General features: G+C 30.7%; 1 protein-coding gene across 2 annotated transcripts in view; it reads left to right on the forward strand.

The window, feature by feature from the left end:
- The window catches only part of LOC129913765 (allatostatin-A), a 37,151-nt gene extending 22,156 nt beyond the window's left edge, over positions 1–14,995 (forward strand). For both annotated transcript variants that reach the window (XM_055992609.1, XM_055992607.1), the window contains exons 2-3: positions 14,018–14,398; positions 14,464–14,995. In XM_055992609.1, the coding sequence (XP_055848584.1) occupies positions 14,044–14,398; positions 14,464–14,684 (576 nt within the window). In that variant the 5' untranslated portion in view covers positions 14,018–14,043 and the 3' untranslated portion in view covers positions 14,685–14,995. The remainder of the gene's footprint in view (positions 1–14,017; positions 14,399–14,463) is intronic.
- Positions 14,996–17,558: the final 2,563 nt, after the last annotated feature.

Below are 17,558 nucleotides of genomic sequence, written 5' to 3' on the forward strand. Positions count from 1 at the left end.
GAAGCTTTGTAAAAATTTGAATTAAAACCTAACAACGGGCACTTTGTGATATTAGCAACACGCAAATTGTTGATTTTTTTATTATAAAAATAATTCTTTTATTATTGTCATGGTGTTTGCTATTGGATTCGGAAATTAAAATACAGACAACTTCCTGTCTGAATTAAAGACAAATTCAATTTTGGAAAGATAAAGTTAAACAAATTAGACTCCCGCCCTTTTGTGTGTGTGTTGATATTTATTGCTGTAGACATTATTGAACGGAGCATATTATATATGTTTATAGGTTAAAGGGAAGGTTTAAGATATACCTATATAAATGGCTTATAACTCTATAGATACTGTTGCCATTTTTTTTTTTTTCGGATCGAACGTTTTGTCTTATTGATTTTAATGACTTCTTCAAGGAGATTTATTTCTTTGTACTTTCGTTGGAGTTTCCTTCCTTTAAGTAAAATTATTTTCTCCAATATGCAGTGAAGGATGTTACTCAAGATGAAAAATGCTCGAAAAAATATTTACCATCTTAATGTCAAGTCGTGTCTTCGTGTATTGTGCGTCGTCGATGTCGACATAGTCGTTGTCGCCTAAAAATTTGTTCAAAAAGCCAATTTGTCTTCTTTTTGTTAACTTAGATTATGGTGAATTACGTGCAATGGGTTTACAAGTTGTTATAGAAAATAAATTTTTCTTTTGTGTGTTGGTTATAAGCAAACTGACCGAATTATTGCTCCTTTTGGATAGGATGAGATTAGGACAAATGGACTTCTCATAAATTAGGTCACGCATCGATAAGTAGAAAGTTGTGGGTTTTTGTATGGGAATTAGGTGACGATTTGTAAAGCTACTTTCAAAATATATATTTTAAACTAAGATGTTAAGTTTGAGAGATTTTCTTTGAAACTGTTAACATCATCGATTGTTGTTTTAATGATCTGTGAAACAATAAACACTTATTTATCACTTTTGAAAATCTTTTTTTTTAACTGGGTGCTACACATTCAATTTAAGTATCTTGGGAAAACTTTTGATAATAAATCGTGCAGACCACGATTTTAAACGTTATTGTATATAAATGGCACGGTGCTTTCTCCATATAAGGTAAGATTGCTATTGACGTTAAAATTGATTTGAAAGGGATTGTCAAGCAATCGAATATAATATTTTCATTAATTCTTTTTATTTCTTTGACTCTTCAACATCGTTTCGAGAGTTATCCCGAGATATTTGCAAATGGAACTTGAAGATCTATCTTCGGTTAATATTAAGGAAACAAAAAACACCAAATTTAACGGGTCACTGTGGTGTATGTGGAATATTTTATTTTTTCAACACAGGCTTAGCATGAAAATAATCCTTCCCTCTGAATTTATCGGTATCAGCAATAAGTATTCAGGGTAAATCAAATGTCCTTTCAAACGTTGTTTTGTTCCCTGAAAATAAATTCCGACGCACAAAAAATTCTAGACGAATAAAAGTTCCAAAACTGTTCCGAGTAAGATGTACAAGTTGCTCAATGCTAGCCCCCGCCTCCCTTCACCCTTGGCAAGAATAATACCGATTCTATTATAACGCGATCTCTTTTTCGTTGATGCACAATTTGTATGCTTTTGTCTTAACGTCTAGGAAACGGGCTCTGTTTTCCGTGATTTGCCATTTCGTTTCTTGGACGAAACCGATGTCCACTCGCCTTCTCTTCATCATTTCTTCCAATTTATGAAGCTTCAAACTTTCATACTTCCAGCGCTTAAACTTACTTTGCTAGCCCCCGAAATCCATATATCTTTGATCCGATCTTTTCTAATCGGTCCTGGATCAGCACTATTGTGCCAGTTTTTTTCAGGCTTTTTTAAGTGTAAAAAACTCGATGTAAAAAACTTGAAAATCACTGATGTAAAAAATGGTAAAAAATGAAATTTCTGTAGAAAGCCAAAACAAAAATTGAAATGATTGAGAAAAATGATTGAGAAAAAGAAAAACACTGCAATTTTTGAGCGATGAGTACTTAATTAATTGCATTAAATTTGGTCATCATCGTCATCATCAAAGTTCAGAGGACATGCTTGATTTCGTTTGCTGTTCAACGTAAAATAAATGTGATTCAATTTCCCCGAGCTTTTATTGGATTAATAAACTTTAATTGGACAAATTTAATTTTTTTTTCCAATTTGGGTTGATGAAACTGGAAAATTTAATAAAATTTAAGCTAATTTGGAAAAATTTCCTCGTTTCATTTCAGCTGTGTTTGACCCAAAAAAATCACCTTTTTCTCCAATCTTCATATAATTTTCAATGCCCTCTCTTGACAAATTTCTTTAAAGAAAGTTCAAGTTATCTGGTAATTTGTCAGAATTTCGCTCTAGAAAAATGGATACAAATAATATGAAGAAAGAGTATACTGCAATAAATTTTGTATTTACAATTTTTTACGGTTTTTTACACAAAAAATTTAAAAAAATCAGTACTAATTCTCAACCCAATATGGATTTCGAATCACAGCCTCCAGGTTTGAGACGGTAAGGAAGACTGAACCTTGGGTTCGAAGAAGACCAAGCGAATGCGGTTGCAAGATCATTTTGTATAGAGGCCGGGATCGTGAAAGATAGAAAGCCATACCCATCATACCGCATCATTTTTTGTAACATAAATTTGAATTTAACTCTTTGGCTTCTAAAAATTCTCATTGTTATCAAATCAGGAAAACTGCCACCTTTAATTACTTTTTCCCTTAAAGCTTTCTGAAAAACGCATTTCCTCCTTTTGTTTTCTGTTCGCTTACTTTCATAAGAAAATTATCAATTTTCTAGGCTATTTGATTGTTTCCTAAAATTCCTTGTATAATAACCAGCTCAAAGGTCTACGTCTTTCCTAAACTCTTATCTCTTTAAATACAATTGAATATTTAAAAATTCAACTTCCTTCCATTCAGCAATCAGAGCAGCAACAATAAAACCAAGAAAACAATTATTTATCGCCTGAGGTAAACGATTCTATAAAATCGCAGAACAACTTAAAGGATAAAGGAAATTTTCAATTTTCACCAAACAAAATGAGGAATAATAGCGCGACAACTTTCTTTTTTTTTTTGTTTTGTTTCATTTTCTTTGTTGAACTCTCCAAAATGAGCAAACTTTTTATAATTTCCTCATTTTGTGTTTTTTTTTTTTTTTTCTTCCTATTTTTGGCAAGGTAAGGAATTGTAGCTAGATACTTTTTTCGTTTTGATGCTACACATTTTTATATTCTGAACTAACGGTGATAACAGACAGGACAACATAGAAATTTCTTTGCAAAACATTTTCTGTTTTCAAAAGAATTTCTCATCATGATTCTTCATCTCACTCTTCTTCATATTGTAACAAAAATATTGTTTTCTTTTCTTTTTTAATAATCGCATCTTAGAAACAGCATAGAGAACTGGAAGAGTAGCGTTGCCATACGTGATTTTTTAGAAACCAAAAGAAATTGTTAAAAAATTTTACACTAAACCTTTTTCTATCAAACCTTTCGGAGGGCTCCAAACGAAACTGGCCTGAACTGAAGATAGATTTTGCAAAGGTTCAATCCTTTACACTTATCGTTTGTTTTAATTTTTCATTTCTTCGAAAATATTCATACAAATATAATGGCAACACTGATTATTACCACCCGCGCAGTTGTAAAACAAATCAAAAACAAACAGCATCCCTTTTTTGTCTGATACTCGTATCTATAAAGTGGGGTTACAAAAAAATTCTGAGTAATGTTCTATGCACCTCAACTCTGTGCCACTACTGAATGCGAGCTTTTACGATTCAAGCAAATCTGTTAAATAAAATGTGTGTGTCCATTAAATTGAAGACATAAATCTTTGTTAAAAGCAAAATATCTGCAAAAGCCACAAAAATGAACAAAACGTTTTTCTCCTTCTGGAGAGGGGTTTGTTATATCCTCGCAATTTTAAATAGCTTCAAAATTTATATCAAGACTTGTCTTCTACTGTCGTTGAATTGAATAAATTTTGGTCTTCGTCTCTGTGTGTTGTGTATAGTATGGAGTAAACTTTGAACCAAATAACATTAATTTTTGTTATCCTTATGAAAGGATCTTGTTTAAAAACTCTCTCTCAAAGAACAAAATTCTTGAAGAATCTGCGAAAAATTTTATTTGTTTTTCAAGTTTTAATCCTGTTTTTATACATAGTTGGCCCTCTGCCATGACACGCAAAGCATATGCAACAAGTGTTTTTGTATTTGGAGAAAGTTTTTAAAGGATGAGGATTCTAATGTTTGGCTGTTGAGAGAGGGAAAATTTCTTTACTTTTTTTTTTGTTGGGGAGATAAGACGTAGAAGTTTAATTTTGATGACACTGCAAAGTATAAAGGTAATTAAAATCTATACAAAGTTGAAATTTTGTCGTCTTCTGATTATGTATTTTGTTTCAAAAAATGCAAAGGTGTTAAGGGATATTGTAGTTACAGTTATTAGAAAAATGATTTATAACTTAGATTTGAATTTCAAGGTAAATTTCGCAATTCTGTTAAATTTGTAATTACTTTAGTATTTTCTTCCAAAAAGCAGCTGTACAGAAGCAACAGGAGTATCTGTGCAGAAAAAAAACACCAACAAAAAACATTAAGAAACATGCTATTCCCAATTATGGTCTATTAGTTTTAAATATAAAGGGTCACTGTGGTGTATGTGAAACAATTTTTTTTTTCAACACCGACTAAGCACGAAAATAATCCTCAAAAGTTTCCCTGGGAATTTATCGGTATCAGTACCAGGGGAATTCAGAAGTCCTTTTAAACGAAGTTTTGTTCCTTGGAAATAAATTCCGAGGCAGATTAACGATCGGACAAAAAATTCTGGAGGAAAAAAAATCCAAAACTCTAGAAAACTAGATCTCAATTTCAAGGAGAATTTCGCAATTCTTTACATTTATAATTACTTTAGTTAAAATATCAAACTAAAAATTTTCTTCCAAAAAGCTTTAAAGAAGCATCTGTAAAACCTTATAGAAGGAACATTACAAATAATTAATTTGAGAGAAGGAAATGGACATACTGATTCCAAACGGCTAAGCAAAGATTCATTTTTTGATGAGGTTGTGAACAGAGGCGGCGGAAGGGGTGTGCGGAGTGTGCCCCCGCACACGGCCCCGCGCTTAGAGGGGCCCCGCGGTCGCTAAATGAAAATGTCTCAGAAATAATAAATCCGAAAAACCATCACTCTTCTCTCTATTCAAAACAATCAAATAATTGAAATTGGCTTGTTTCCACTCGATTTCCATAATTCCATCGAGATGAGTCGAAGCATACATTGGCCACTTTTTGCAAAAGTAGGAAAGAAAAAATAAATTAAACAATTTAAGGTTATTGTTTGTTTTTTTTTCTCAAGTGAAGCAGATAATTAGTTTGCCAAGCAACTTGGATTATCTAAAATTTTGCTTTTAAAATTCCCAATTAAATTTAAAATACAAAATCTCAGTGATAAAAACAGTTTTTTTTCTTTTTTCTATTTTTCAATTTTGTATAAGTATTTAAAATTGTATGAAATAAGTTTTTGTAAAGGTTAAGAATGGGTAAACTTTACTTCCCTTAAAAAAAATTCTTTGCTCGCTTACGCTCGCAATTTATATACCTAAACTGATTTTTTTTACACTTTCTAGCAATTTAAACACTTTGTTACTTAGGACTTAAGAACATTTCTGTTTTCCGCCGCCAATTTAATGATTAAAAAGGACCATTTTGTTCAGTGGAATTTTTGAATTTTCGCTGTTCGAAATTCCGTATTCGAACACATTTTGCGGATTCATTGATGTTTCAAAATACGGACGGATTTACAATCCACCAAACTTTAAAAACCCGTTTTAAATCAAAAATTTTGCTCAAACAAACACGCGAATAATTTATCAGTTTTTTCGTAAAAAAAATCAAATGATTGATAAGTATCTAACAGAGGTAAGCAAACATCAACAAAAACAATTTCAATTTTTTATATATCTTCCTTGTATTTGGCAGGGGGAGCCCCTTGGTTTTTTTCGGCCTCTTCTTCTTCAACTCAAAAGCAAAATTGAATCACCAATTAAAAGAAGCAATAAGTCCTCAATATTCCTAAAATTACATTTTGATGTAAATCTTGTCTCTATACAAAAGAAAGAAAAAAAAAAACGATTTTCTAATAGAAATCATATACATATACAAGTGATTTAAAAAAAAACAATAGTTTAAAGAAAGAAACAAATCCCGGCCTTATTTCCTTCTTCCTACTGATAAATTTTATTTTTTTTATTTTAATATAGCAATGGCACTCAGCTATATTATAGGTTGTTTGAAAAGTGTAAATTTTCAAATTTTAAGACTAACGTGAGACTAGCCTAACCACATTCTTAGAACTATAAAAGAAGTTGTGCAGTTATTTGCGTTTTGCCAACAATAAGATGAGATGGATTTATTCCCCTTTTCCAATTGGTAATTGATGCTTTTATATTCTAAAAGAGAAACCGAGAAACTGACGAAAACAAGAATTTCTACATTAAAATAAAAAGCTATATTATATTGTACCAATTTTAGAAAAGTACAATTTAATCAAAAAAGCAATCAAGTGTTAGTTTTTATTTTGATGAAGAAAGTTTGATTTTTATTTGAATTGTCAAATTTTAGAAAATTTTGCATTTAATTTTTCTGAAATTTGGAATGTAGATTAAAAATTTCTGCAAAATTTCATATCAATTTTACTTAAAACAGTTTTTTTCCGAAAAATGTTTATAGCGATTTCTAACGATTTTGATTTTTTCTAAAAACGCTCCCTAATAAAAGAAATCAAATTGCTGAAATTCATTCTAGATGTTGTTTTTTTGTTTGATTTGAAGAAAGAATTATTTTTAATTTAATTTATTTTAATTTATTTAATTTAAATAAAGTTTTAAAAATTAAAGCAATCTGAAACTTAAGAAAAAGTTCGAGAGAATCGTGCATTTTGTTTTTCATCTACAGCCCTGTTCCATTGGAAGTGGTAGTCTTCTAATAGTAGATGTTTTGGTTAATCTAGTTCTATCATCTACTGTCTTGGAAATCGCTAGTAAACTACTAGTAGTACTTTGCCACCTCCCAAAGGAACAGGGCTTACATTGAAATGAAACGTTTTGTCTTAAGTTTGTTATTAGAATTTTGAACTTGAACTTGGACGGAAGATTTGATATTTTTTTTCAAAATAATTGTCCAAATTCATTTTCTCAGGGGCCCCGAAAATGTACTCTAGCACACGCCTCATTTTGGTCTAGCGCCGCCTCTGGTTGTGAACTCCTCACAAGAATAAAAACTCCTGAACAAAATATTTTCAGGTGTTGGAGCAAACAAAAAACACCAAGAAATCTAAGGTTTTTAAAAAACCTAATTTTTTAAAAAGAAAACTTATTAAAACTGTTGTTTTGGCTTTTTTGACAAAAGTACTAAAAACAATAAAATTCTTTGAATTGCATCGATTATGTATTTAAATGGAAATTATCCCAAATTATAGGTAACTTGTTCTTTCCTAGAATTCTTGAAACCGATTCAAAGATATTTAAATAATATTTCCTCCTTCCAAATACCAATAGTTGTTAAACTCTTCTCCATTATCTTTTTAAAACAATGACGTTTTGAAATTGGAATTTTCAATAACACAATATCCCTATGCAAGATTATTTACCCAAACACATTCTTTTGTGGAACAAAAACCACACTTCCAACTGTATCAATTCTTCTTGATGGCAAAGAATAAATATATTCAACAGCTTTGAATGAAAATGAACAAGATCCTCCTAATCGATATTTTTAAAAGGGTTCCAATTCCGATGCGAATATTGAAAAAAAAAAAAAAACGGAACGAAGGCCAATTTGATTATTGTTTTTTTTTTTTTTTTGTCTTCCTTATTCGATGTCATGTTTGTTTGTAACCGCACTTTATGGTGTGGTAGCTATTTCAATCTCTAACCCTGGTAACTTTTTCTTCTTCACGTTTTTATTTGAGTTTATTTTTGAAAATAGCTTTTTACATAGACGATAGACGCCATAGAGTATGTTAATCGCATGGTTTATAGCAGTTGTGTGTATTTCAATAAAATTCCAATGTTATCCTTGAGTTAGACGAATTGAGGTAGGAAATATTTATCGTCTTTCTTTCTTTTTTTGTGCAAATTTGTACATCTCAAAGTCTAAGGCATTTCAGTAATTTTACAATGAATTTATGCTAAATGAACATTATCTGTTTACAAAATGGTAAAAAACGTTTCTTTAAAGATTGGTTAGAATATATCAAAATTTTTTTAAGTGTGGGAGTTTAATATACTAGGTAAGTGACTTTATGAAAAATGGAAAATACAATTCAATCAAAATCAATTCAGGTGTCAAATGAAGAAATAGACTAAGATACATGCATAACACAATCATATGTGTGCGATTAAAACTGTTCAGAATAGGTAGGTACCTGAACCTCAAAAATGATTTTTTTAGTTCCTTGCTAACCAAACTCAGCGGTTATAACTGATAAACATATTTAAACAAATTTCCTGAAAAGTGTTAAGATCATCATTGAAGAAACTGTTTAACAAAAGTTTTTGCTAAGATCTGAATTAAAGTACAAATAGAACGGCCACTTGTATTTTTAAAGAAGCAAAATTATAAAAATAAAAAAAATTATTTCAATACACTGCCCAACACACAAAAATTTTCCAAACATTTGTTTATCATTTTTTACTTAATGGAGAGTGTTGATTCCAAAAACAACATTTTTATTCTAAATAAAAAAAAACTTTAAAAAAACGCTTCTGATAAAGAAAACTTAAAAAATGGTATAAAATTACCCTCAAAATGTGGAAAACTAGAATATCTCAAAAAAAACATAGCTCCTAGAAATAAATAAATGTTATTTTTTGAGTTTCTGACCCCAAATACTTACATTAAGGGCCAGTTTGTTGACAATCGATTATCTTTAATCAAGGATTATTCCAGTTGATAATCGTAGATTTCGTTTGTTCACAAAAATTTTAATCAAGGGATCCATGATTTGAGATTTTGTTAATCATCCAATTTTGCTCGATTAGCACCATTTAATCAAGGATTTACTGGAATTCAGTTTGTTCATACTTGATTTTGACACTGGTATGAAAGGACAAACAAATATTTTTTTCATCGCTCAATACCTAATATAAAAAAATTTGCGTTGTTGTTGTTTTCAATAAAAAAAATGTGCGTATCTTTTCTCCTATACATATAATGAAACATGTGTTGAGTATGAAAAACTTTTAAAATATCTTTTTTAAAAATATCTTTTGGTATTTATTCCAAATTGTCCTCATCTAAAATATAAAACTATGAAGTGCAACCTGTCGATGCTTCCTGCCTACACTGAGGGAAAAAATAAATTCAAGTTGAAACGTCTTTGTTTCAAAAATGAACTACTTTGATTTATGTGACTTTAAGATACGAAACTATTAAAAATTAACCTATTTTTCACGTTGATTTTAAAATGTTCATCTTCAACGCAAAATCATTCCGAATAATAGTTAAATCAATGTGGTTTTCATTGATTTTACGTTGTTTTATGGTGGCTTTTCCCTCAGTGTACCGTGCCCAATGAAAACTGACATTAGCACAAAGTTCTCAAAAAAAGCAAAGCATATTCTTTGGCTGCCAACAAAAAATTAACATTTATCTATTATTCATATAACTTCCACTGAATACAAAAATAAAATGAATTTTGTTAAAATAATAACATTATACACCTATGTGCATTTGGGATTTGTGGAGTCGTTTGTCCTTCCGATGTGGCATTGAAATCGTCCGCCAAGGCCTCCCTTTTGCTTGGACGTGACAACGAATTAATTTTTCTTCTTCGGCCTTGGAGAAATTTGATGTCCGTTTTGGCTTAGATTTGACATATTTCTGAAAACATATTCATATATAAAAATTTGAACTGGGCAAGGTTGCCACAATGGTCATTTATGACCAAAATGGGTCATTTTATATTCACTTGGTCATTCGGTCACTTTTTATTCCCTTTGGTCATTTTTTCTGAAGAAATGAACAAAGTATCAGCCTGCGCTATTATTAGTTTCCAGTGAAAAGTTCTACCCGAAATATTTTTGTTCGACTAATTTCTTATGTTCTTACCTACCATATAACCGGAAAAAAAGTTCGAAATATGGGGAGTTTTCCGAACGTGAACAACTTTTCGACCACAACTCAGAATAGAACACTGTGTACAATAAGTACCAAAACACCCTGTTAAAATAATGGTAGATTTAAGAAAATCGTTGAAAAATTTTGATGGGTGAAAGGGTGTTTTTTTTTTATTATACTGGGGTGACATTCTGTATCGCATAAGCGAACAAACGTTTTTGCGTGTGCGAAAGATTTGCTGAATTTATAATGGATTTTAAGGGTAATAGCAATGGAGTTCTACTCTCATAAAATTAAGTGGTCTTAAATACGAAGGATTTGCTCTTAACAGCTTAAATTCGAATTTCACCTCAATTCAAATTTTTTTCTTTTACCAATTTCAATAATCTCAATACCACAATGTTTCAATAGATGTATACAAAAATACAATAAATATACAAGACGTGTTCGGAAAAGTAAGAAAGAAAAGAAAAATGTCACATTTCTTTCGATTTCTCAAAATTCTTGCGTTTGTTAAATTCTTTTGCCCTCCTACATGTTAAAACTAAGAAAAAGTAAGCAAATTACAGGTATTGTGTTCCAAAATTTGAAGCCATCAACAATTTAATGATGGATTAAGTTCATTTAATCACTGTAAAAATTTGAAACGAAAACTCTGTTGTTACCATTTTGTTTATTCAGTACCCAAAAATCAGCTATTCTTATTCGCATGCATTCAATTTTTATGTACATATTTCAATGCTACACAACGAAGAAAAGCTAATTTTAACATTTTCCTTTAATTATTTTCTCCACTTCCACAGAAATCTAGTAGAATTATTTGTGAGCGGAAAAAGCAAGTAGGTACCTACCTACATCCTACACCGTACCAAGTCGTGTATGTTGTTTTTAATCAGCGAACTCAACGTCATCATCATCATCAAAAGTGACAGAGTTATGTTAACATTTCTGTTGAATGTCATCTTTTAATTACAAGTAGGTACCTCTCTATGCGACGGAGTTCGTTTACCGATAAAATTGACAGCCCACACACACACAAAAAATATAACCATGGGAACATTTCGTGGACATCATAAAAGTATCGAAACTCGTGTGTAGGTGGGGGGTCCTTCAAAATGACACCTGTCAACAAGGTCAAAACGCGACACCATTATTTGATAGTCGATGCACCAGCGCATCGTTATATTTGCCAGATAATAAATTTTTCGGCATGGACGCATGGTGCATCAACACCAAACTTTCAAAACACCCACATCGGCCACCCCAAAAGCGTTTGGTATATGGTTTCATATCCGCAGACACTTGTTGCAATCGACTTGGAATTCTTCGGTTCAACATACTCACTATAGTAATATTTTTTTTTTGGTTTGGTTACTGCCATTAAGTACTACAACAGTTGCAGTAGAGTATGTAGACTAACATTTTTTTGTTTTGCTTGTTTTTCAATAACATTTGAACCTGACACCGACCATGCAATATTTTCCGGATATCCTTCATAAATTACTTTGTCAGGAGCCTTGCAGAAATTTTTAGAGTAGATGTGTTGGTTAGAGGCGGCTATTGTGGTTTACTATACTTTACATTCTATGGTTGACGTTCAAAGGTGAACCTACATTTGCTTCTCCATAATACCCATTGGGCTCATGCTTTAAAATTTACGACTTTGTACGAATGATGATGTAGCATCTAGCATGTTTTCAGGAAAGAATTCACTTTTTTTTTGTGTGAGATGTGTGAAACTATATTACTTTTTGATTGATCCTTTAGATATCATAGATACTTTTGTGTAGTAAATTAAAAATAGTTTCAAGGTAATTTTTCAAGGGAAAATTTCGTACAATCTGAATTCTTACCTAAAGGCTACAGAGTTTCCCTGGATTGACATTCTGGTTTAAAACGGATGTCAATAAAAGTGTCAGTTAGGACTATTAATAGATTTTCCTACTAAAACTGATTATAAGCATTTAGAGTTTCTGTTGAAATCAGAAGTACTATAGGAGTAATAGGAAATTGATGTTTTTTGCAAAAAGCGGGAAAAGAACAAAGATGATACGATTTTTTTTTCTTTTTTTTTTAACGAGGTAACAGGAATTTTAATGTATTTCGCTTTCCAAACGAACTTGCGCTTATGGTAAAAGTAGCACTTATCTTAAAGCTTTCTATAAAAATAAATTAGGGTACATTATAAAAATATAAAAAATCTGTTTTTTTACATTCCCGAAAGAAACACCGTTTTAAATGATTTTGATCACAAAAGAGAGTAAGCCAACTGATTTCTTGTATGAAAAGAAATTTTTAAATCGTTGGAGCCGTTTTTAATTGATTTTCCAAAAAAAAAATTTTGAAATATTTCTTAAAAATCCAAAAATGTGTTTTTTGAAAATGTTATCAACGTTGAATAATAGGTACAGTTACTTGAACGACTCTGCATAAAAATTTTCGTTGAAATCAGGTTAGTCGTGTACGAGATATTCAGAAACTAAAAAAAGCTTTCTATGGCAGGTACCGTTAATAAATGGTACAAAAACAATTTTTTTTATTTAAAAACTTGGCTTTTACTACAACTGTACTACACACAAAAAATTTTATCAAAATCGTTAGAGCCTTTTTTGAAAGAAAAAAAAAAACTTTTCTATTTCCGTTATATGGCAACTAGGTACCGCTAGTTTTGGTCCTAAAAAATAAAATTCATTTTGTTCTCTAAGGAGCAAATTGAAATTTTTGTAAGAAAAATTTTTCACCCAAAACTATTTACTACCAAGTTTGAAGAAAATCCATCCAGTAGTTTGGGCCGTAGCTCGAAGTACACACTGCCGGGCAGACAGACAAACAGCCGGACCCACTTTTTTGGCATTCTCCATTATCGTAATGTCGTATAAAATTGTTATCTCGAATTCCATTTTTTTTTCCGAATCCTAAACTTGTCCTATAGTGCTATAGTACCTATATCGCAAGTTAAACAATATGAATACATTTGAAATTACTTGGTTCAAAGAACTTTTATTTAAGTTTACTACTTTGAGATTTTAAGGGCTCTATATAAATTTTAAAGACATTTTGTTGATGTTGTGAAAGAGCCGACATTTACATTTGACTTTTTTGAGAAAAACTAAATATGCAGTTTTATTGCAATTGCTTTAAATATTACTTTTGCAAAGTTTAATCAAAATCGTAAGAACAGTTTTCGAGTAATTTGGTATAGTTTAAAAAATTTGTATGGGAGGTTCACTTTCTCAGAATTCACTAACTTTCAGAATTCTATAAAAATCATCTGTACCAAATTTGAAGAAGATCCGTCCACGCGTTTAGGCTGTGGAAATATTTACAGATGGACGCACAGACGCACGGACGGAATTGCGAGACACACTTTTTTGGAATTCTCCATCATCGTAATGTTGGTTTTGATTAAAACCTCAAATTTTTTTTCGACACAAACTTGCCCTATGCTATAGAGCAAGTAAAAATTTGAACAAAGCGAAAATTAATTTAAGTCCACTTATGCGCAGATTTTTGGGAATGCTGAGAGCAATAACCTCCAAAACGGGAATAGTTGAGATGAAGGGAAAATAGACCTCGGAGGTATTACAAGATTTCCAACAACATGGTGGTTCCAGTACTTGGCAATGATGAAAAAAAAATATTTTACACATACACCACAGTGACCCTTTTATATTTAAAATTAATAAGAAAATACTATATAATTGAACATACCATGTTACTTGCCAAGAAATATTGCATACATACATCTTTAAAAAAAAAGTATAATCTTTGATTTGCTTGTTCTTGATTCACATTCCAACAATTCTTAGATTAGTTAAAAAAAATCATAGTTTTATAAATGAAACCAAAACTAAATCTTAAATATATTCTTTTAGAATCTTTCACAGCTCATTCTATAAAAATGAATAAATTCTACACATCCGTTATTCTCATCACAATGAGCCTCTCATGTAGCTATTGTGAGCCATTCTCTGAAGATTCCGACTCAGCGAATACCCTACTTGAAGCGGATTCCGATGTTGCTAACAATGATCCCAATTATGATAAACGAGTTGAGCGATATGCATTTGGATTAGGCCGACGAGCTTACACCTATACAAATGGAGCATCTGCAAAACGATTGCCAGTGTATAACTTTGGCTTGGGCAAACGGGCACAACCTTATTCCTTTGGTCTTGGCAAACGAGTTGACTTTGAAGATGAACAATATCAAGATGAAATGGATACTAATAATTATGATCCATCTTACTACTATGGTAAGTCCTTATTTTCAATACCTTATTCAAGAAAAAATACATCAATATTTTAATTTTACTTTAAGCTGGAAACAAACGTACCCGGCCGTATAGTTTTGGATTGGGTAAACGTGAACCAAATGTACAAAACAACCGATACGCTTTTGGATTGGGCAAACGGGATACTCGACCAGAACGATATGCTTTTGGTCTTGGCAAACGAGAAAATGGACAACGTAACGAACGATACAGCTTTGGATTGGGAAAACGTGATGTCGCCGAACAAACTGCTCCCGCAAGACGTTAAGGAAAAAAGAACACTGCAAAAAATGTCTCAGAATCCGTATCAATGAAACTAAAAGGAACTGTAAATTTTGTTTTTTGACTTGACTCCCCAATATCGATTTCAGTGCACATTGTCCTACTGATCTCAATTAATATTACCACATCCACCACATATACCATCATAAGCTCCAGCCGAGATTACTAGGACAAATGTGCATTATTTATTTATATAAATATATACACCACAGGTAGCAACAATATATTCATCAAAATAAAACAAAACAAAACTATATTTATATATAATATACATGCATAAATTTATAAACAAAAAAATTGTATAAAAAAAGTACTACTACATACTTTCTATAAATGTATTAAAATGAAAAAAAAAAAAATAAAACAACAAAAAAAAATCTGTGTGCTTTCATAAAAGTATTTTAATCCATTTTGATGAACTAACTAAAGGATTAGCCACCAAAAAAAAAATAATAATGTAGGTACTTTATGTAAAATAAAAGTTTGTTCTAAAGAGCCCTTAAAACAATAAAAACAAAAAAAAAAACAAGTAAAGATATAATTTTGTTGGTTAATTTTCTTGTAAATTTTTAAATGTACTTTACTTATAGTAAAAAAACACAAGAAAATAACAATTAAATTAACAAATTAAACTTTCCATTGATAAATCAAAAAAATTGTAAATTGATTGAGTGACAAAAATATTAAAAATATTATTTAAATTTAACATTGCGTTTGGTAATGAAATAAAATACATATACATACACAAAATATTAACAACAACAACAAAAAATATTTATGAAAGATAATAATCGCAGATGTATAAAACTAAAAAAAAATTAAAATAATAAATTTTATTGCATTCGTTGTGAAGTAAAAACAATGTTTTTATTTTTTGTATTTATCTCTCTTCTTTATAGTGCTTTATTATTTTGTAAGTTAAAAAATTTTATGAAATGATTTTATCAGATTAATTTTATATAATGTTCAAATAAAATTTAAAATATTTACTTATTTTCGTTTTTATGAAATTGAAAACAACAAAAAAAAAATTGTTTATTTACTTTTAATTTAAAACAAGGAAACTTTTACAATGGCCCTTATGGCGAGTGTCGTTCAACTTTCGATGCGACAAAAGTCGATGGAATCGATAAATATCAGTTTTGGTATTGTGTATCTCTTTCCACCAATATATTTGCTATTTGTAAATTCTGCTTTAGAGTTTAGTCGAAAGAAAACTTGTAAACGAAAAAGATCGAACGATTTAACAAAACAAAATTTCACAAAGGAGAATCACAATGCCAAAATACCTTTTTAGCTGATCGACTATTGACAAAAGTCGTCTATCGACAGAGGTTCACAATACCAAAATTCATTTTCGATGATCGACTATTGACAAAAGTCGTCTATCGAGAGACAAACGACACTCGCAATAAGGGCCAATATTTTGAATAACTTCGACGTACACTCACAAAAAGCGTTTAATAAGCTAATAATTTATGATGTGCAGGTATTATAACGAACCGTTTTTTAAAGTTAAAGTAGGTACCTACTTTCTTTAGACAACATTCGCACTTGACTGAAAATCAGTAAAAAAAAAACATTGATTTTTCGTTAAAAATGGATTGCAAAAAGGACTAATCAATCCGACACGATAAGATGTATCCAAGGAAATAATGTCTAATATATCAGTTTGTGGTGTATATTAGAAACATTCCTTACTTCCAAAGAAAAGTGTGCTACACTTAAATTAGGCAATGGCGATGGTTTCTAGTACAGTGTTTCTTTTCCCATTGATATGCGCCATATTAAACTGTAAAATTACAAAACAAGCTCTCACAATTAAGTCTTAAGTAAAACTCTACCAAAAACTTGACGTTTTTAAAAAAAAAGTTAAGTTCTTTGAGGTTTTAATCGAATTTGTTTTACCAGCTTATTTAGTTGTTGAAATCAACTAAGTTTAAAATATTACAAATATTTTTTTCCGACAAATAAAAACTCTCTGATTCGTTCAGTTTTTCCGCACCTAAGAAAAGCTCGATAGGGCCGATTTTGACTATTTTATGTTTTATACCACAAGACTATAACGCCTATAATAGTACCCTAAATGCATAACTACTACGACGTAATCTACGTAATCTTTTTTAACTATTATAAACTATTTTTGGTTCAAAAAAAGTTATTTCCTGAATTAAAATGACCTATCAAATGACTATTTAAATAGTTGAAGATTTATTTTTTCCCTGGACATACAAAATTTGTTTCCCAAAAAGTTTCGCACATGGAAAAGTTTCTGCTGATACTTTTCTATCCCAGCTCAACCCGTTAGCTGAAACTCTGAAAATTTTCAATGGTGGACAAGAATATGACAGCATCTAACTGATGAGCCCACTGTCATACCTGGGCGAAACGCATATGGAGTTGAGGTCACTTAAACTTTTTAATTGGACAAGATTTCATTTCGAAAAATAGCAAGTTGCACCAGAAAACTTTTTAACCGAAATGTTTGTATACAACGATCATTTTAAGTTTTAAAACGGCAAGAAAGAAACTTGTTTTAGGAGCACCATCTTGCGTTGAAATAATAATATAACTTAATAGTTCTCTCCGTTGTAGTACGCTACTGATGCGCAATGTCAGATTCCAATAAAAAAAAAATCGGATTTAAAGCGACTTTTTTTCAATAAATCATATTCGGCACATTGTTCGATTTTTTTTTTTGGAAATACAACTCTATCGGGAAAAATCTTCTACAAATTATAGCTATAGCGAACCTTTGAGCATGAAATTTTTATCATAAAACAAAGTTGATTTTTTAAGAATTCGGTTCTCGAAATTTTCCACCTCCATTCTTTTCACCCATATTGCTCATTAAATAAAA

Source organism: Episyrphus balteatus, chromosome 3 (genome assembly GCF_945859705.1).
Source record: "Episyrphus balteatus chromosome 3, idEpiBalt1.1, whole genome shotgun sequence".
Lineage (NCBI taxonomy): Eukaryota > Metazoa > Arthropoda > Insecta > Diptera > Syrphidae > Episyrphus > Episyrphus balteatus.